Source organism: Lates calcarifer, linkage group LG5 (assembly GCF_001640805.2).
Source record: "Lates calcarifer isolate ASB-BC8 linkage group LG5, TLL_Latcal_v3, whole genome shotgun sequence".
Lineage (NCBI taxonomy): Eukaryota > Metazoa > Chordata > Actinopteri > Centropomidae > Lates > Lates calcarifer.
Window position 1 is genome coordinate 5,945,666 of NC_066837.1, and position 22,141 is coordinate 5,967,806.

The 22,141-nt window shown below is 44.1% G+C and overlaps 1 protein-coding gene across 1 annotated transcript in view; it reads right to left on the reverse strand.

The window, feature by feature from the left end:
• Positions 1-12,845, reverse strand: part of myo15ab (myosin XVAb) — a 35,572-nt gene extending 22,727 nt beyond the window's left edge. The window contains 19 exon segments of the mRNA XM_051070264.1: positions 422-535; positions 867-930; positions 1,647-1,750; positions 1,838-1,843; positions 1,981-2,071; positions 2,706-2,780; positions 3,489-3,598; positions 3,728-3,791; positions 4,276-4,358; positions 4,682-5,078; positions 5,999-6,231; positions 6,431-6,628; positions 6,893-7,210; positions 7,343-7,462; positions 7,575-8,264; positions 8,266-9,693; positions 10,488-10,610; positions 10,733-10,816; positions 11,044-12,845. Of these exon segments, the coding sequence (XP_050926221.1) occupies positions 422-535; positions 867-930; positions 1,647-1,750; positions 1,838-1,843; positions 1,981-2,071; positions 2,706-2,780; positions 3,489-3,598; positions 3,728-3,791; positions 4,276-4,358; positions 4,682-5,078; positions 5,999-6,231; positions 6,431-6,628; positions 6,893-7,210; positions 7,343-7,462; positions 7,575-8,264; positions 8,266-9,693; positions 10,488-10,610; positions 10,733-10,816; positions 11,044-12,588 (5,847 nt within the window). The 5' untranslated portion in view covers positions 12,589-12,845.
• Between the last annotated feature and the right edge of the window lie 9,296 nt (positions 12,846-22,141).

Genomic DNA, 22,141 nt, shown 5'->3' on the forward strand with positions numbered 1-22,141 from the left:
CCACATTTGCTAATTAGCACTGAGTACAACGTATAGCTGAGGCTGATATGAATGTCATTAGTCTTGCTGGTATCCTAATTATGGACTCTAGATGAAAAGTTAAGGAATTAACAAAGTTATTACAATTCTTCCTGAGGGTCACATGTCTGCATCAAACTTCACAGCAATCTATAGAAGATACACACAGCAAATTCAGCAAATTACATTTATCACTCAATATAGCTTCAATGCAGAGAGCCCAGACTGCAAAGGTTACTCACAATGAGTTTTATGTTTGTGCCATTAATCACTCTGTAGAATAAATGTCACATTTTCAAAAGAATTGGCATCTCATTTGTTAACGTGACTGTGAAACTGATTACAGTGACCACTCCTTATCTGCACCCTATGTGTGTGTGTGTGTGTGTGTGTGTGTGAGCACCTGATTCAAATAGTAGTAAGTCTCAGCCTCCTGCAGATACAGTGATCGCTTCTCATGAGGAGGAAGACCAGCCAACATCTCATAGAAGATGTGGTAGTTCCTCTCTGATTTGGCCTGTGGGTCAACAATGCACACAATCACACATACACACACACACACAGAGACAAATAACATACAGCTGTAGCTGCAGATTTACTGAAATGGTAAAAAGTGCTGTAGAAAAGAGAGGTGGATAATTAAGCAGATAAATGGATGAATGACTGATGAATACAATGGATTATGTCGAGGCATGGTTAGATAAAGAGCAACATGTTTGACACCTCATGCTGTCTGCTCCTACAATCTCCTCTTTCTCACAGTGACTCAGTTGTAAGAGGACTCCACCTGACCTGCTGTGTGCGTGTGTGTGTGTGTGTGTGCGTGTGTGTGTTCTTGTGTTTTTCACCTGAAAGACAATGCGGGACTTCTCCAGCAGGTACTGAGACGTTATGGCACCGCTGATTACACCCCTGGTAAATGACACACAGGCAGGTGCGCGCACACACACACACACACACACACACACACACACACACACACACACACACCACACACACACACACAACAACCAGTAAGTCCGAGTTAAGTAACAGGTCATGCATGTGTAATGCGCTCGGATCTTCTCTGTCACAGTTCTAACAGAAGATCAGCTGTGTGTGTGTGTGTGTGTGTGTGTGTGTGTGTGTGTGTGTCTGTCGACCTGCATAAGAGTAACCAGAAGTCTATTCAGAGTTAATCCAACATACAGTAAATTGATAACAAATTTCCATAGCAACAATCAACTGTAGTGAGGCATCCTGGCATTTAAAACAGTGTTTTTTTTCTAAATAAAAAACAACTTTGTCCAAGATTTGAACTCCATATTAAATACGCTCCTTACTGAATTCTTGTATAATTAATATAAAAAATTATTCTAACAGCTGTGATGACTTTAAAATAAGTTTTGAGTGTTACTGATTGGAGGAAACTTGGTTCTGATAATCTTCTTCAAGTAGCGAGATTTTCTCTCCTTTTACTGATGTAAACATACATGACTTGATTTTAAAGTTTAGTCCCTAAAATTGTTATTAATATGTGATCTGGTTCTGATTATCTAAAAGGAGGGGAAACTCCTCCTTTCTAGATCTTCTAGATTCTCTGCTTTTCTGGACTTAGACGACCTGACAACTGAAGTGTAATCACTTACTCCTCCATGTAGATCTGTGTGTATTTGCCAAAGCGCGAGGAGTTGTCATTGCGCACTGTTTTGGCATTCCCAAAAGACTCCAACAGGGGCGTGGCCTCCAGGATCTGGACAAGAAATGTTACCGTGGTTACAGAGCTTAAACAGAGATGCTGTTTGTCATGAAAGCAAAATCGAGAAGAGGAACACTTTACCTCTATCTGATGGCAGATGGTAGAGAAGAAGGGGAAAGAAAAGGAAGGAAATCAAAAACAGAGTTAGCTTAAATGACCACAGTATGGAGTGTATCTGCTGTATTTACATGTACCTGTAGCTGCATAATATACCAGTTATCTACCTGTTGTGTGACATTGCGTTTGTGATGTATGGCTGTCAGGTAACGCAGGATCAGTTTAGTAGCCTCAGTCTTTCCTGATCCGCTTTCTCCACTGTAATAAACAAAAACTGTTAACCTGAGTCTTTTACAGCACATTTTTTTCTTTATGAATTCATTAAAGGTGTTATATATAAGTTTTTGCTGTTGCTACATAGCCAGTTAGCATTAACAGCTGTTAACTCAGAAGAAGTGTTGCGAGTTCAGCATCAAACTTCGTTCGTTTACTCGCCAAGAGCTGTCTCCAGTGGAGGAAAGCTGTCGGAGTTAACTCGTCTCTCACTTCTATCACTTCTTTTCTTCTATTGAAGCTAGCATGGTAACAAGCTAGCAGTCCTGTCTTGTAATACCACTTTGTGACAGTGAATCACTGTAGCGTCCAGCTTGCTTCAGTCCAACATGAGAGGATGTGTCCAGAGGGCATATTCTAACCTCCTGTCGTAACAACAATGGCTGAAGCTCTTGTTCAGTCAACAGCTGTTAATGCTAACATTGGCTATGCAGCAATGGAAAAACTTACATATAGCACTTGTAAGAGTACAGAGTAGAGTGGAGCAGTAACAGCATTTCACTGTAAAAAAGGCAGCTTTGATTTTTAGAGTCTTGTCCGTGTGCTGCTTGTTAAAATGTGAATGAAAATTCAAGGCGTTAGTCAGCCAGAGTAAAAAATGCAAAACAGCATTTCATACCTGATCACAATACACTGGTCCTTTTTGGCATCCATCATGGTGGTATATGAGAGATTAGCAATGGCAAAAAGATGACTGCAACACAACACAACAAAACATTTTTCATGAATAAATGCATTTGGGTGCCCAGTAGATGTGTGTGTGTGTGTGTGTGTGTGTGTAGATGTGAAATGGCAGTGAAATCCATAACCAAACTCTCCCTTGGCAACCAACCAACAGCAAGGTAATAGGAACCTCTCACTAACACCTGAGAGTGCTGGCATTTACACCTTTACTTACCACCATACTGTATCTAAGAGCACAGCTTACAACACATGTAGACAGGTGTAGTACAACAGTATGATCGCACACAGGAACTCACAGTCTCAGAGGTTTCAGTTAAAGGTTAGAGAGTTTATCTACGTCAGAACTACAAAGCACTCAGAAAGCTCATAATTCTACCAGGGCTGTACTAATGAGACAAAATCTTCCTCTTCTTTCTTTCTCCTACTTCTTTAAAAGACACATAGTTATAGTCCATTATGTGTTAGATATGATAAATCATTCAAGTGAGTGAAAAGATTCAAGGTTGAAATATTATGTAAAAAGCACTTTCTCTCTGAATTAGATTTTCTTAAAATCTGCAAACACGCAGAGGTTTCATGCTTACAGATGAAAAAAGAGAGGCCAACACACCAGGCTGAAAATATGACCCACTCAGTGGAGGTAAAGTTCAGAGGGCTGACAGGTCTGACACACACACCCACACACTCACACACACACACACACAGTGCAGGGTCTTACGGAGGGTTGTCACTCAGGCTGCGGCCTTCATACTGGAGCACCATGTCTGTGCCGTACATGTTGAGCAACTTGTAGGGATTCACAGACACGAGGATGCTGCCTATGTAGGTCTGTGTGGCAGAAAAAAAACAACAGAAACTAAGGACAGTGAGGAGAGTGGATGAATGGATGTAGTTGACAGTGTCCACGACATCTGAAGATATTAGCTATTTAATCTGCATATTAGAAACTCGGCTCACATAGACGAGCTCCTGGTCGTAGCGCTTCTTCAGGTTCATCAGAACTGTGGTCTCATTCAGCTCACTGATATCAAACACGGAGGAAATTAAACACACACACGCACACATATCGTCACACTGGAGCAGGGGACACACACTTGCTTTGACATCCAAAATTAATTACCCTTCAGTGACATTCAAGATTTTTCTCTGTGAAAACTGGTAAAATTATGTGATGGCAAAATAAGACATCAGAGAAAGTTGTTTGTGAGAGTGAAAGTAACACAAATATCTGCAGGGGTTTCCTCAGGATGTCATCTGATGATTATCTGACATCTACTTGTGTGTTGCATTTTAGTTATATACATAACATACTTAATAACAGGGATTTCTCTCTGAACTCTAAACATTTTGTAAGGATTTTCAAAGCCTGCAGGCACACACTGTTAATTGTTCTCTGCACTGACATGAGCTATGCTGCTCTACACCGCAGCAACAAAATGCTTTGTAAGAGTGTGACATGAGTGAACGAGCTGCGGGGCTATTTGTTAATGCTGCATTGTGCTTACGGCAGCTGTGTCATGTCCTCCATTCCCTCCGCCCAGTTTTTCACCCTGTGGCCTGTTATGGGCGTGCTTAGGATAGAGAAGATCTGGACACACACACACACACACACACACACACACACACACACAATGGCAAGTAATTAGAACAAAAATGTCATGCAACATTGTCAAAGCTTGAGGGATGTTGTCATGGCTTGATGCAGAGCTGATGTAAAATATGCAGAAAGTTGAATATTCGTGTTTATGAACTCTACAGAAAAATGTTTTTGTGGGTCATCCAGCCTCTGTGTTGTGTGCTTTATAGTTATTGATGAATAATATGTACATGACACTTCAATCCTCCTAAAAATTGTTCAGTGTTGCCTTTACAGACATATATGAATAAACACAAGCTCATACATTTAGCTACCTTATCATACCAGCTTTGACCAGGTGCTCTGTCTCTGTCAGGAGTCCAGTCTGGGTCCTTGAGCTGTCCATCTACAAATCGAGGTGTGGGTGAGTATCCTTCTAACACCCCGTCCTCTCTGTACATGGACCACTTTGACAGATTCTGGACTGTTCCATGCGGTAAAACCCTCTCAGCCGCCCAAACATCCTCCCCTCCCTCCCCTCCTCCTCCTTGGGCATTCCTGGCCCAGTGGCCTGAGCGTGGCCCGTAGGGAGGAACCACAGCATAGCGATTATCCTCACCCTGCAGGCCTGTTGGCACTCTGTATGAGGCATAGCGAAGCTGCTGGTTTTGGATGGCATCAGACAGGCTGGGGTTATGGAACCGACGTGTGAGAACAGAGCCATCCGGCAGCCTATGGGGGCAAGTGGTTCTTGTCAATAAAAAAACATGTAACACAGGACTGAACAATATTGATAAAAATGTGACTTTGAAATGGTTTTATGGAATTTTGACTTTGTGATATAAATGGCAATTCATGTAGCTTTTATAAGGCTTTTTTCCCACAGGAACTTTCCCAGGGGACCAAGAGCCTTTTGGAGAAGTCAGGAACTAAATCTATTTCCTGTCTGATAGCTCAAAGTGTAAAAGAAGTCCCTGCTCCAGGCTAAATACTTTCTGATGATTCAGGGACATTAGGTGGGGTTTTCAAGGCTGTTTGTCACTGAATGGTCAAAGACATACTTGTGTACCACTGCATTCATAAAACAAGGGAGTTCTCTATTACTGATATTAAGAGGGAGGGTTTCTTGATGTCTGTTAAAATTAAAGTTAGGCTTGTTAGGCTTTGTTGTCACCTTTCCAACTAATTAACTAGGTTTCACAGCAGTTATGTTTTAGGCAGAAATAAATAACCATCAAATTTAGCAGATCATCTACTTTGGAGAGCTACACTTGAAGTTTCAGTTTCCATTTTCTCTTCTGCATGTCTCCCTTTCATTCATTCTTTATATCCAACTCAAACAGAACAGTAAATAGCAACAGGACAGTTCTGTCTTGTTGTCTCTTTGGTGGTAAGAGTATTCATTCGTTCGTTGCAAACAGGAATGTGCAAAGGTGACTTATAGTTCCCACTTTAGTTTCTGACTTTAGTTCTTCTTGTTCCACAGTTCTTTGAAATTCTGGTCAAAAACACCTATTATCTCATTCTCCTTTGGTAAAAAGTTAATGCCTTGCTTGCATCTTGATTTCTTAACAGGTCATTCCATGCAACACCTGGACAAGACTATTAGGTCATCCTCTGGTCCAGTTTCCATTAATGGTGTAGTTTCCTACCTGAAAGTGACACCACGGAGTTCCTCATTCCTCAGTGCAGAGGAGAGGTTGGGAGTGGTGGGTTTAGGTACACCTGACAGTACTGAGCTGTCTGATAGGTGATAGAGACCTGTAGAACGAAGAGCCTTGTTTTGTCTCAGAGCACCTGCAAGGTTTGGCTTCTGGCCAGGAATAACCAGGGAACCATCAGGGAGGTGGTATGATGCCTTACGAAGGTTCTCATTCAAAAGAGCCTGCGGGTCATTCAAGGTCTTAGTCACAGTTCACAAAATTATGCAAATTACTATTATCAAATTCTTTGATTCTATGATACATAAGAGTTTGTAATGATTAAAATGTTATGTTTGACTTATGAACAAACATGGAGTGAAACAAAAAGACAATAAAACAAACAGCAGCAGTTAAGTTAGGATAAATCTAACGGGTACACACTTTAGACAGGTCAGGGGTAACTGGTTTCCGTGGGTCAATGATGATGGTTCCATCAGGCAGGGTGTACGACACTCCCTTTAGATAGGGGTTCTGCAGGGCGGCTGTTAGAGTGGGGCTCTTTTGTTTCCTTGGGTCCACTATAATAGTTCCATCTGGGAGGGTGTATGAAGCTCCTTTCAAGGCTGGGTTACTGAGGGCCTAAATATTACAACAGCTGGTTTCAGATAAGGTAAGTCTAAGAGGTTAAACAATTACAATTTGAATGAAATCACCAACTTTGTATGATTGATTACATCAATCATATCAATTATTATATCAATCTGTGGAAACTACTTCAAGTCCTTTTACATGTGCCCCTCTACACAAGTATTACTATACGTAAGAGAACAGAGAAACAAGTGATAAATAAACACACACACAAAGTAACATGTAAAAACCAAAGAGTCTGTATCTATAGCTAACCTTAGCCAGGTTTGGTGATATGGGTGTGTTGGGGTCTTGAACCCCTTCCGGTAATGTGAAGGAGGCGCCCCGCAGGGCACTGTTTTGAAGGGCATTGGACAGGTTTGGAGAGACAGGTTTCCGCGGATCAATGATGATGGTGCCATCTGGCAGGGTGTACGATGCACTTTTCAGGTAAGGGTTCTGAAGCGCTGCTGCCAGGTTTGGGGACTTCTGCTTGTTGGGGTCAATCACAATGGTGCCATCAGGGAGAGAGTAGGAGGCTGCGCGCAGAGCTGGGTTGGTCAGGGCTTTGGCCAGGTTTGGTGAAATGGGTTGCTGCTCAACACAGACATAATAACTGTCACCAACTTTAACTGAGAAAATATGACAGGCAGAGAGAGAGGGAGAGAGGACATTACAATAAAAGGTGAATTCAATTTAAGCAAAAGATCAAGAGTCATGGGTTACTTGCTGTCTAGGATCTATAATGGTGCCATCAGGGAGAGTATATGAAGCAGACTTGAGATCCTGGTTCTGAAGAGCTCTAGATAGGTTGGGGGACATGGGTTTCTGGGGCACACGTGGGTCCTGTGTGGGGAAGGAAATCAGAGAGTACAACTGTAATAATCCAGTTTTTATTATTGTACTGTATGTAGACAAACATACATCTCAGGTTGCAGTCACTTTCAGATGTTCCTACCCTGATAAATGATCCATCAGGCAAGGTGTATGAGGCTCCACGGACTTGTTGGTTTTGTAGGGCGTGGCCGAGCACAGGGGAGGAACGTGAAGTTGCATATGGCGACACCAAGGTTCCGTCTGGCAGCCGGTACGACGCCTGCATCACCTGCGGGTTTTGCAGGGCGCTTCCCAACCTTGGTGAAGAGGGAGGTGGGGGCCCATATGAGGGCCGTCTGAGTTGCATAGGTGTCTGATAAGATGCTTGCCGCAGGTTTGGGTTCTGTTGTAACGCACTGTGGAGCTGAGGTCCAGCTGGTGCGTAAGGATTACGGCGCTGCATCATCGGTGATCTTAAAGTCGAGACGTTCTGCAAACCAGCTCGGTTCTGCAGGGCGTCATGGAGCAGCGGCGCTGGGCCGGGCTCAGAGATATAATCATATGGAGTAACAACAGTTGGTCCGTATGGTGACCGGAGCTGTGGAGTCTGGTAAGAAGCCACGCCTCTTAGTGCCTGACCGTGTCTCATAGCTCCAGAGAGCATTGGAGATGAAGGTACAGACTGAGCATATGGAGACTGAGGCCTTTGAAGAGGAGACACATAGGACGCTTCTCTCACTGCCTGATTCTGTAGAGCCCCAGACAGCATGGGGGACGAAGGGGGCATAGGCTGCTCATAAGGTGACATTGGCCTCCTGCAGTGAGGGAACATAGGATGCATCCCGAATGGCCTGGTTTTGCATTGCACCAGAAAGCGTAGGGGATGAGGGAATGTAAGGTTCTATGTATTCAGGAGCCATCTCACTCACGCCTACCACCTGTGGGCCAAGGGGTGAGGAGAAAGAGGCCTGTCGGATAGCCTGGTTCTGCAAAGCACCAGATAACATGGGAGAAGAGGGAGCGACAATCTGCTCGATATAAGGATCAGCATGGGGGCCAGACACATATGTCTCTGGTGCATAAACGGGTGGATGGGCAATTCGAGAAGGCAGGTGGGGGGAGGACTGACGAGAGAGCCTTGGAGAGAGGCGTGGGGATGCAGGATGTGGCATGTGCTTCAGAGAGGGCTGTGGAGAAGCAGGAGGCATCCTTCTCATGGATTGCTGAGCCATGAGGGGACGTCCTCGAGCTATGGGGCGAGGAGGAAATCGGCCAGATTCTCTCCTCCCCAAGGGAGCACGGTGGATCATGTGAGGGGAGTGGAAAGGGGAAGAGTGGAGGGAGGAGTCCACTGTGAGAACAGAGGACCTGTTGCTTCTTATAGAGGCGGTACGGAATGGACGCACATTCTGGGTGGGTGGAGGCACAGGGCGCCCTCGGAGTCCCATAGGGGAGGGTCTGACAGTGCCTAAAGGAACATTTCCCCCCATCCTAGGCCTAGCCAAGGGGGTGGGGTCCCTGAGCAGTCGAGTTGAGCGACGAGAGAGAGTAGGAGACAACGGGGCAGGACGGGGTCCTGCAGGGGATAAACTGCGACGAGATGGAGAAGGAGAGGGAGACGGTCTTCTACTGAGCTGTGGAGAGAGAGGGGGAGATGCATGACCAGGGGGGAGGGGAGGGGAAGGTGACCCCATCCTCCTCCCTCCAAACGGGCTGCGAGCAGGAGTGGGAGACGGTGGGGGACTTCGCCTCCTCATGGAAGCGCGGGGCGAGGAAGGTGGAGAGCGCCGCCTCATTGATGCTCTTGGTGACGGTGGAGGACTTCGCCGTATCATGGAAGCACGGGGAGAGTGGGGGGGTGAGGGCCCTCGGGTTAGGGGAGACGGTGATCTCTGAGGTTGCATTCTACGCCGGGCGAGGGGAGACGCCATGGGGGAGGAAGGAGGTGAGATGCGTCTCGACATAACAGAGGGGGGTCTTTGGGCACCAATGAACCCGCCCCTCATGGATGGTTGCGGGGAGGGGCTTCGTCTCTGTGGAAGCATAGGAGATGGGACTGGGGAAGCCATGGCAGAGGGATGGCGTTGCATCTGTGGTGAGGGCATCATGACAGAGCGGCGGGATGGAGTCGGAGAAGGTGGCATACGACGCGCAGGAAGGGGGGACATGCCTGCTTGCTTAATAATCATGGCAGTTGGAGTAGGGATTGATGGTGGGCCATAACCCTGTTGCTGTGGCATCATCATTGGATCTGTCATCATCTGCTGCTGGAAAAAAACACAACAAAAATGAAAGAAGATATTCTGTAAACCAGTATAGATATATATGTTTTTGTGGACTACATATATACAAATACAAACTATATATTAAAGATAAAATAAACATAATAACTTGGGCACCTTAGGGGGAAAAATGACACATAAAGATCTATTTTTAACCCTTACAACAAAAAACAGTATAAAATTAGTGAATACTGCAACCCTCAATCCCCCTGGTAAGGCAGGTGGTCACTGAAGGCCAGCGGTGTTGTGTCAAAAATAAATTGTTGATCAACAGGAATTAGATGACTACTGTGTCTGTCTAACCTTCTTGCTTTTTGACAAGCAATGTCATAATATTTCACTTGTAATAAATAAGCAGTTGGAAAAACATCAAGTTTAATATTAGCTGCTGATGGCAAGAATTTAACCAAGCTAATAACTAAAGATATTCAGTACAAGGATATCCACTGGTTGGCTTTTCAGTAGCCACAAATAAATCTACTACATTATGTCATAGAAATGTTTTTATTTACTCCAGTACTACAATTACTCATTATCCAGTTTTAGATTTCAGTACTTGAAAGCTAACATTCTGTTGGAGATGCTTTGGCTCTCCCTCTAGGGTGGGATTACTTAAAAGCAGTGGGGGTGTGCTCTCTACAACACAGTGGGAATATCTGTCACATTCTCATATGTTCATCCCACATCATAATAGATCAGTTCCTTGAGTCAGTTTCTTTTCTATGACCCTCTGGCACTACAGAGTATGGAATCAGTCACAGAGATAGAATTACCTGTGGTGAAATCATTTGTGGTGACATCATCTGTTGCTGTGGCAGCATCATTTGCTGTGACATCATCTGTTCTTGTGGTGACATCATCTGTTGCTGTGGCAGCATCATTTGCTGTGACATCATCTGTTCTTGTGGTGACATCATCTGTTGCTGTGGCAGGCATCATTTGCTGTGACATCATCTGTTCTTGTGGTGACATCATCTGTTGCTGTGGCAGCATCATTTGCTGTGACATCATCTGTTGCTTGTGGTGACATCATCTGCGGGGACATACTCTGCTCTTGTTGCAACATCATCTGCTCTTGTGGAGACATCATCTGCTGCTTGTGGTGACATCATCTGCTGCTGTGGTGCCATCATCTGCTGCTGTGGTGACATCATCTGTTGGCTGTGGTGACATCATCTGCTGCTGTGGTGACATCATCTGTTGCTGTGGTACATCATCTGTTGCGGGACATACATCTTGTTGGGCATCATCATCTGTTGCTGTGGTGATCATCATCTGTTGCTGTGGTGACATCATCTGCGGCTGTGTTGACATCATTTGTGGGACCATCATCATTTGTTCTTGAGGAGACATCATCATTTGTTGTTGTGGCGACATTGCCATGGGCGGCTGTAATGACATCATGTCACCAGGCTGACCTGGCACAAGGGGAATCTGGTCTTCATACTGGATTTCTGACATGTCCTCAAATTCTGGATCAGGTGGCAGAGTAGGTGGAGGGGGCAGGGGCACATCGAGACGCTCTTTCCCAAATAGGCGCACTTGAGGTCTAGGAACTCGGAATGTCATGTCCCCTCCCTGAAGTCCACCAGTATCACCCCCATATTGATCCATCTGGTCTGCAAACTGTTCCCCATACAGACCCTGCACCTGATCCATTCCCTGCCCCCCAAAACTGAGGACCTGCTGGCCTCCTTGTGGGAATCCGACTGCTTGCTGGGAGCTGTAGTCTTGATACGGCATGCCAGCATCACTATAGCTAAGTTGATAGTCTGGTGGAAATCCCCCCTGCATTCCCATAGTTGCTGCATAGGGGTTCTCATAGTAACCTGCCTGTCCGTCGTCATAGTAACCCCCTTGTCCATCACCATAGTAAACTACTTGACCATTTTCATCATAATAACCCTGAGCCTGAGGATCAAGGAATCCATCTACCTCTCCTGCATAAATGTGGTCCTCACCCATTAGAGCATAGTAGTCAAGACCCTCGTCACCATACATTGCCGCTGCCTGTTGTTGTTGGTAACCATAGTAATCAGCTTCCTGGTTGTTATAGTAGCCTTGGGCAGCGGAGTAAGGATTATAGTAGTCCCCCATGCGCTCGTCATAAACACCACCTTCATAATATTCTGCATTTGGATTATAGAGACCCTCTTCTTCATAGTAACCCAGGTCTTGATAGTCTGCTCCCCCTGCTCCGTTGTCATAGTAACCAAACTGACCCTGGTCACCATACGCTGCAGCTGCCTCATCTACATAACCGCCATAACCATCGTCATAGCCTCCGTAGCCTTTCTGGCGACTTGAGTGTCGCTGGTCGTACCCGTAAGGATCCTCCCCGTGTTCGTAACCATCGTTATGGTAACCATGGAGATAACCTCTGGAGCTGGCTTGCCGGCTGTGTCCTCTACGGCCCGCCCAGCCATGTTGTCCCGACTTCCCTCGCATTTTAGTTGACAGGAAACGTTTGGTGAGCCAGTTAGTCGCCGCCGCAACCTTACCCAGCAACAAACTTCTGTTCTTGAAGTCATCAGTAGGCCCGTCACCATCCTTTTTCCCAAATAAGCCTTTGAAGAAGCCCCCTTTCTTCTCCTCCTTCCCTCCCCCCAGACGAAGCAGCATGTAGGTCGGCTTCTTCCCACCATTTGCTGCTGCTTTCTCTTTGGCCTCTTTCTCCTTTTTTCTCTTTTTGCTGGCCTTAAACCTCATCATGAATCGAGAGGTGTTCTTCAGCATAGACTTCCGGCGTTTCTTCTTAGCAAGTCGGTTCTTTCTCTTCCCCAACCCCAGGAACAGGCGCGATGTACTTTTCAGCTTCTTTCTGCTGTTCCTGCGCCGCTTGAAACCAGAGAACTTCATGAACATCCTGGACATGTTCTTCAGACCTTTCTTTGGGATTTCCTTTATCGGAAGCGGCGGAGCATCCTCTTTCTTTTTGTGTTTCTTCTTCTTTCCATCAGCATCAGACTTCCCTCCTTTATGGTGATCTTTAGATTTCTTCTTGGATTTGCCATAATCTTCATCCTCGTCATCCTCCTCTTCTTCATCTTCATCCTCCTCCTCATCCTCTGAGTCTTCCCCACGTCTGGACCTCCCCCCTTTCTTTCCCTTAGCCCCTTTGCCTCCTCGGCCCTTCCCTCTCCTGTCATCCTCTGAGTCTTCCTCCTCCTCCTCCTCTTCTTCACTAAACTCTTCCTCTTCTTCCTCATCACTCAGGAGCTCCTCCTCTTCCTCCTCGGACTCAACTTTCTTCCCTTTTCCTTTGTCTTTTCCTTTCTTTCCATCATCTTTTCCCTTGGGTGGCTCCTTCTTCCCCCCTTTCTTATCATCTTTTGCTCCTTTCTTGTCATCCTTTCCACCTTTCTTATCATCCTTGCCGGCTTTCTTGTCATCCTTTCCTCCCTTTTTGTCATCCTTCCCTTTCTTTTCCTCCTCTTTCTTTTTCTCTGGTTCAGGTTTCCCACCCTTCTTTGCGTCCTTCTTGGGGTCTTTCTTGGGCATTTTGACAAGTGGACTAAGGGCACACCATGCCCTTTCTTCAGGATGCAATGCTGTGAACCTTCAAACACACAAACACACAAATGTTATATACACGCTGTATGGAAAGGAGAGTATTTTTTAACATGGAGAAAATATGATGTGACATGAAAAATACGATCAGGAGCCTGACCTTTAAAAGACTCCTTGGTTTAGATATGCCTGCTCGACTTTGTGCCGGCGCTACGTGCAGGTTCGCTATCTGTGTGAGGACAGGTCCACCTGGCCAAAGCAGCTCTACACTGTCCAAATCTGGTCCCCATGAAGGCTCCTATTCAGACATACAGAGCTAAATATCAGCAATCTCTTACTCTAAACACACAAAGACACATGTATATACACCCACACACTAGCATGCACACAACAAAATCAAGCAGTTAGGTCAGTACCAATGTCTTAGCACCACAAACTATGTATGCACTTCAGTACTCTCACTCTCTCCAGCTGTAACCCTGATGTCTCAAAGCCCAGATCATTTTGCTACCAAGACATCTCCAAACCCTTCCCAGAGATCTCTTAAACCCATTCAGACATTTCTAAACCCTAACCCACAGACCTCAAACACCTTTCCAATCCCTACCCTGGAGCTCTGACCCCTGCTAACAGTTCTTTGACTGTTAGATCTCTAACCTCTACCTTTTTACTTGCACACTCCTGAGAAATGTCTAATCTGAGAGAGTTTCCTACACATATATATATATATATATATATAAGCAACCCCTATCCAGACACTGTCAGCTTCTACCTGGAGATGTCAAAAGATGAGGTGTGAGGTTTAAGGTCAGAGGGTTCAAAGTGTGTCAGAAGTGCAAACACCCTCTTCAAATCTAATTCTGCCTGTATATAAGTGGCATCAACTGTAGTATCGAGCTTAACCTCACTGTGAACTACTACACAACAGATTCTTACTTTGTTGGTTTTACTAATTTCCACACAGTACTGATCCCTGTGGCATTTGCTTTCTGCAAAACTGGATGCAAACATTAAAAACACACAAACAACAAAAGCAGCCGTTACTCCAGCTCAAACTCTACCCCCTCTTGGGTCCAATCTCTCTCCTGTAGAGTTGTAGTTAAAGAGAAACTCTTGTGGCAGTGTCACCACGATCATTCATCAAGACAGTTTCCCCACGATAGTCACCTCCACATTCAGTGACAAACAGTACAGAGGAGCAAGTGAGGTGGTCGCCAGGATCTCTGCGGTCTTCAAATTTTGTTGCGTCCTCGCTGAAGGTCTCTTGTTTAGCAGTTAGAGAAAAAAAAGAAAGCAAAAACAAAAAACTCCAGGACAAAGTCTGTAGGTCACACTCAGCTTCTTCCCCTGACCTACTCCGTCTTCTGTTGCTCACAACACATTCCCTCACTCAACACAGCACTCTATTCACACTGCCCTCCTCAGAGTGTGTGACAGCTAGTGTGTTTGCAAGTGTGTGTGTGTGTGTGAGGGAGAAAGAGAGAAGGGCAGATGGGTTGCTGGTTTGTGTGTCTGTGTATGTGTGTGTGTGTCTGTGTGCGTTTGCATGTGCATATTTACGTGTATGTGTATGCGTGCATTTGAGTTCCTTGCGGCGGGTCGTAGAAGGAGTCTTAATTTGTCATCTGGCTCTACAGGTGAAACTCGAGAGCTCTGGGCAGCTGAGGGGGCGGGGCATAAATAATACAAAAGGTCCAGAGAGAAAGAGAGAGAGAGAGAGAGAGAGAAAGAGAGACAGACACAGGATGCAGAAGATAAGCCTGACTGGCAGTAAGATGCAATCAAATCAAAAAAACATCCAATAATAAACAACCTCGAATGTCTACATCATTTATGTGTTGCATGTAAACGCTAATCATGTGGACGCTATCTGACCTTAAATCTACTCCTCCTCTTTTTCCAGAGTAACACACACTGTCAGGTCTGTGTGTATGTGTGTGTATGAGTGACGATCAGTGATGAGGTATACTATAATAAAACAGCATCAGTGTGAGGCAGTGCAGGCAGCCACCAACCCACTTCCACACATGTAACGGCAGGAGAAGAGGCAGAGGCAGGAGAAACACCCACTTGTTCAATATATGACATCTTCCCTTAGGTATCAATAACAGAGGAATGACTCTCACAAACACACACACACACACACACACACACACACACAGCCAGTGAAGGATCAGTATCAGGGCTGTGATTATTAGTGCCATCAACCAAATTATTCCTCTTCCAGAGGGAAGGGGTCGGGTTGCCAGATCTGTCCTGTTATAGGGTATAGGTGTTGGGTTGCCAGATCCTGATCTTTTGGTCTTGGTTGTGTAAGTCTATCTGATCATTACCAACCAGCAGAGAGCACACGTAGCGCATGTGTGTGTGCATGTGTGCACGGTGTGCTCACGCAGAGTTATGTCTCTGAGTGGGTGCACGTGTGCATTAAAAAGACAGAGAGTGGCGTGATGAAAGGGTATTTTTTCCTGGATTTCCCATGGTTTGTCTCTAACCGTACATCTTCCTTTGAAGCGGAATGAAAAGACCCTATCAAACGTGAAAAGCTCTGAGTTGCAGCCAGTCTCCCTCTTCCCAAAGCAATCGCTGCTGGCAGGTGGTCCTCCATCTTTTGATAGAATTTGTAGAGAAGAGACAACATAGAGAAACTGGGATACATGCCCGGGAGAGAAAAGCAGACTTATGACAGAGGTGGACTTGATGAGGCTCATCAAAAGCATTCAGGACCTGAGGGAGAGCAGTAGACCATCTTTGTCACTTTGTCTCACACACACGTGCACACACTCTAACACACACACACACACACACACACACACACTCAGTAATCTGCTGCTATCTAGTGGAGCAGCATTTCACCTGCAGCACTCTTAATAGTTTGGAGTTGGTTCATCAGGTAAGCTTACAGGCCTGCATTAAGTGTTTGCACAATATAAAGCAGTGACCTGACCATTAACACATTGCTTCTCATGAGTTAATATGGTCCTATAATGAGTGGCAAGGAGAGACATCAGGCACTGAAATTCCAAGAGGAACATTTATCTTGTTCTCGAGAAGTAAACCAAAGAGTCTGCAGGCAAGTGGGTAATCTCTCTATCTTGTGTGTGGACAAAGAGGGGAGAGGTTGAGGAGGGGAGTGAGGGGGGTGGATGCATCCCAGAAACCTACCTTTCCTCCAGCACACCCAACCTTTTAAGTCCCTCACGTCACTGGAGCCCCGTAGTCAAGTTTCCCCATCCTCTTCTAGATAAAAAAAAAAAGAAAGAAAAGAAAAACAAGACAAAAAGCTCAGCCAAACCCCGTTTACATTTTCTTAATCTTAAATACATACAGCTTTCCCACTTCGGCTGCTCACTCTGGTGGGGCTCGGAGCAGCAGGGGTCGGTCAGTAGGGAGGAAAAGTGTGCCGGCGGATGAATATTTAACGACCGCTATTCTTCGGCGGGCGGCCGGGGGCTTGAGTTCCACTCAGTCCGGTGGGAACTGATGAGCACCGCGGGTGGGCAGTGTCGGTCATACACGGTGATACACACGGATGTATGTAGTGGTACGAATAAAACAAGGTGGGTACACTCAAGGTAAACTAAATTAAATGTTCAGTAGCTGCAGAGCAGAGGTCATTAATGTTATTTAAGTTGATAAAAGTTGTTTGTTCCTCCCCTGCCTGCCTGCTGTCCGCGGGGTTTTGTTATACATGGGGTTTGTGGATGTTAAACATTTCCTCTTATCCGGACTGAACACGATGGGAAAGTGTGTCATGAGATGGCTCAGGGGGTAAATCGAGCGTAACAGATGAAGGTGAGAGTTACAGCACAAGAAAATGTACCATTAACGTCTCCACATGAGCAATCCTTCCGTCGCCCACCAGATGGACCCGCCTGACAACAAACAAACCGCACAGAGCCACAAAACTGCTGCATCTCCACTGGATTCACTCCATAACCCAGACGACCTTGCCGTCTCCAACTCCAACATGACCGGCTGGCCGCCCAGTGTCAAAACAGGTTTTGGCTTTGATATTGAAACCTACTGTGGAGAGCCACGATGCAAGACCTCGCCTTTTTTTAAAAAACAAAAACAAGCCTTTGGCTACGTTGTAGCTATTTATAGCACTGCTCCTGAAACAGTGGCTTACATAGACTTCGACCAATAGGCAAATTTGCAGTGTTTGAGGGGGTAAACAAAATTGAATATAGTGTTGTCAGTCTGCAGCTGGCAGCCACACACCGCACAGTCAGTCTCGGTCAGTGCAGTCAGCTCTGCAGCCCTGCCAGCTTCAGTGCTTTCTAACCTTAAACTGGAGCACGGCTTTCACTTTTTTTTTTTTTACCTTCAGTAACAGCAGTGCTGTCAGTTACTGCTGGGCTTCTTAAACAGTTGTCTGAAAACACCAACGTGCACTCAAAACTTCAGTCCCATCTGTCTTTTGATTAATATGAATTAGGTCAGTGGTTCCTAACCTGTGGGTCAAGACCCCATAAGGGACCGCACTGTGAATCGACATGAGATGATTATCCAGGGGATCGGCAGATCTTTAAAAATCTTGTAAAGCACTGACGGCCTTTTGAAGGTGTTAAAAGTCTTGAATTTCATTTACAGAGATCTTTAATATTTTCTTCTGTCACAGCAGGATGTTTTATAAATGTCTTTATATGTGACTTAGCAAAACTGTCTGAAAATCTAGTCATTGTTTAGACCATTTATCCATCCATTTTCTGCTGCTTATTCAGGTCCAGATAATATTTAATGGTTAATTAATTTTATTATTAGGAATTATTGTACATCTTATAGTAAATATTCTCAATTACTATAATTATATACTGGGTAGGAGTGACAAAAAATGAGATATAAATGTCAATAAATTCAAACACATGGTAAATACTTCTAGGCCATAAAATCACTGTTGGTTTTCTTTGATACTTTTGTCAGTATGACAGGTATTAAATTGCACTCTATGTGGAGTTAAAAAGGTCTTAAAAGTTGTGGTTATTTCATTTCATTTTTTTCTCATGGATTACTGGATAATTTAACAGGACTTTAACAAACCAAGCAAAGACATTGAGAACCACTGGATTAGGTGAATAGTGGTAGAGGGTAACTCTCTCTCTCTCTCTCTCTGTTGTGATTTCCTACAGCTACAGGCTAGCAACACCTTTGGGCATCAGTGCTATTTTATTCCGTCTGGAAGCAAACCCTTACCTGAATTATATGGATTTTTGAAGGCAGTACTGCAGCCAGAAGTTGCTGCTGGAAATTGTGGCCCCCTTGACAACAGCTCGCTCAGGGCCCTGAAACAGTAAATATCTATAATGCTTGACATGTTCCAGGGCCTCTGTCAGTTCTAGACTCTATGAATCACTCAAGTAAAGTAATGGCTTCATCCTGCAGGTACAAGCTGCTTTTTTTTAAATAACATACACAACAAAAACTTGTTTCACAAAGGTGGCGATGTTTATGTTTATGCAGTAAAAACGTTGCAACAGTCAGATAACCTAGAGCTGCATTGTTATTTGAGAAATGAAATATCAGAGAAGAGAAATGTCAGAGGTAATTTGAACAGAGAGCTAAAATGTTAAGAAGCCTAAACTTCATAATTAGCAGATGAAAAACAAAAATGCAAATACAGGTAAGAGGAGAGCAGAAAAAAAGTAGCCCCAGCTTATACTGTTTCTGAATTTGGATGCAGTCGTGAGCTTTCCCACTGCAAGGCTCTGCCAGTCAGCGAGATCAGTGAGCGCATCACCAACATTAGTTTTTCTCCTGAAGGAGTCAGCTGAGTCTGGAGCTGGAACAGCTGCTCCGAGACACCCGGCCTCTGCAGCAGGTCAGAGGGTGGCTGTAGAAAAGCTCCCAGTGGGAGAGAGAAACCTGTGTATGTGTGTTTTTGTCTGTGTTTGTGTAAGAGAGTGAGAAAGACAAATAACAAATATAGAAAGATTAAAAAATACAAAGGTAGATAGAAAGATAGAGTGTTTGAAAGACAGGAAAGCAGCAGGGTACATTCATTCACATCCACTTAACAGAGGCTCCACCTGGATAGGCCGGATAGCAGAGGATAGCAAGGCTGCTGGAGTAGCGAGGATCCTGCTGTGTGTCCATCAGTTTCAAATAATCCCTGCTGCTGCTGAAGTGTCCTTGAGTCACATGTTGAAACCCCTTCCTGTTCAGAGACGCACCTGACTGCTGTTGCGTTCCAAACTACAGTGAATCTGTTCCTGTTGCTCACAAAAATCTGTCTTTTATCCACAGACCAGATTATGTCGACAAACAAGCTTGGCTGTAGAGCGGGCATGGACCTAACCTGCAGATTCTACAGTCACCACACCCACTCCAAGATGGATGTGTGTAAGTGGGTTTGTTCTTGTGTTTATTTGTCTGTGTGTATGTGTGAGGGGTGTAAGGGTTTGCTGACAATGACAGATAGTCTTAGAGAGGATAAGAAGCCGCAGTTGTGGAATATTAGATAGAACGTCAGAGGAACGTATGGCAGCAGAGTGTATTTACGGACTTGCATAATGAATTATCGGAGCCTTACAAGGCAGAAATATTAAAATCTTTGTATCAGGCAAAGTTGCACAAAGCCTCAAAGTGGTGGAAAGACAAACGGGGGACATTAATCCAAATAAAACAAAATACAGCAAAAATTGTACAGCTTTTATTATATGCACGGCTAAATGAGAAAAAGAAATCTTACTGCTCAGTGGTGATCCATGAAAAAAATGTTTCTATACTCATCTATGCTACAGTAGTCTTGTAAATATCATGCAGGTCATACATAGTACAATGCACATGGAGTGCCACACTACTATATATAAAATATTAAGTACATTGTTCACCAAAGTACAGTTGTATGAAGTCTGGTTTGGATTTCAGGAGATGGGTAGAACAGTATGGAAGGTATGTTGCATATTTGACATACCTACACAAAACATACTAAACTGTCCTATACAGAACATATAAAAATGTGGCAATAAGCATATAGAGAACATGTAAATATGAAGCCATAATCATGTTAGACAAAATTTAAATATATTTAACGATGAACAATAGAATTTGACATAATTAAAGGTGCTATATGTACATTAAAAAAAGTGTTAGCATTAACAGCTGTTTACCTGTGTTGTGAGTTCAGCATTAAAACTTTACTCACCGAGAACTGTATCCACAGGTGGAAAGCAATGCCAGTATTAACTCTTGTTTTGCTTCTAGTTCTATCACTTTTTTCCTTCTACTGAAGGTGAAAGTTAGCATGCCAACAAGCCAGCCCTTGGCTGTCCCATTTTGTTGTACCACTTAGTGTGACAGCTAGTCACTGTGGCGTCCAGTCTGGCCTCAGTCCAGCATGAGAGCATGAGGAAGTAGCTGAAGGTCTTGGTGAGTGAACAGCTGTTAATGCTAACGTTGACTACACAAAAACTTACATATAGCACCTTTACTGTGATAAATTATCATTTAGCTTCTCAATATGATATCCACCAAAATATTTAAAATCAAATAAAACATTAAATATATGCTCACCACTTTAATTAAAATGGCTACACTTTGCACCACGGCTCTAAATCCAAAAAACTAATCAGTTCCTCAAATATTTAAGATTTAATTATGAGGCAGGTGTTGGTATGACTCACCACTAATTATTTAATTAGAGATTAGGACTGGAATGCATAAGAGTTTTGTGCCAATATACTGCATATACAAGCATTAAAATGGAGAAATGATACTGCAAGTACTACTATATACACCATATAAGCACATCGGCCCTTGTCAGACTCCTGCTGTGGATTTTTGTTTCATCTCACAGCTCCCTCTCTAATTGTTTTTTCTGTCTACGTCTACACTGTAGTTTTAATCACCAAGTGATCACACATTAAGGAAAATAAAAGATGAGCAGAGACGGACTAAAGCATAATAATCTATGCAAACTTCATAGTGCCTTTAATCCACAGCAGTAGCTTATGCAAGTGTTATAGGCTCCAGAGAATAAATGAAATTATGAGTCATTTTGTCTTGACATTGAGCTACAGGAGCCTGCAGTATATTCAGTGGAGAGGAGGGTGTACTTAAAGTGGATGTAGGGGATATCCAGTAGCTTTACAGCAACATCCATGTCATATTTCTGTGTCAGTTTGGCTTTGTTTGTTACCGAGTGGCAGCACCTCCCATCACTGGATACAGCAGCTCACCACAGTCTGAATAAAGGCACTTAAATGGTTTTGACTACAGTAAAAACACATATTGGAAATAAATCACTGATAATCACTCAGGTAAATTGGATTATAGTAAACAGACAGAAATGCAAGTAATGCAAAGTGGCAATATTTGTCTTCTCTCCAGGTTTCAGTAATGAGCTTTCATTTGTGAAACATTCTGTGGTGTTTATCCACATTCATTAGACCAGGAGTATTTCTTTAAATGGCTGTTAAACATAATGATACAGCTTAAAGAATTTAACTTCTCTTCCCTTGGGGTGTTTTGAAAACACAACAGTCTGAGGATTTCGCTTAGTTCAGCTTCAGATCTACTCCACTCCCGAGTATATGCGAGCAAAGGGGCAACAGAGATGAGATTATCGTGTTGTTTTCTGCACAGCAGGTGATTATTTGATCATCGGGAACCACTTGCTTCTGAGATCATGCTTTCATGTTGGGATGGTGCTGTGGAACAGAGATAACACCTGCGTTGGCACTCAGAAACACAGGAATGGAATTTATATGAAAGCCGATGCATCTCATAAGCCTATTAGATGGAGCCAAATTACAATTTAAGATCTTTTTAAATAGAGGATAGTGGGCAGTCCACCCATAGTTGATATTTTCTTATTTAGACACAAAGCCGAGACGCGCGGCAGAGGGGGACACCTGTGGCCTCAGACTTGGCAGACTCTGGGATTTGACTAATTGCACTGCAATTTCAAACATTT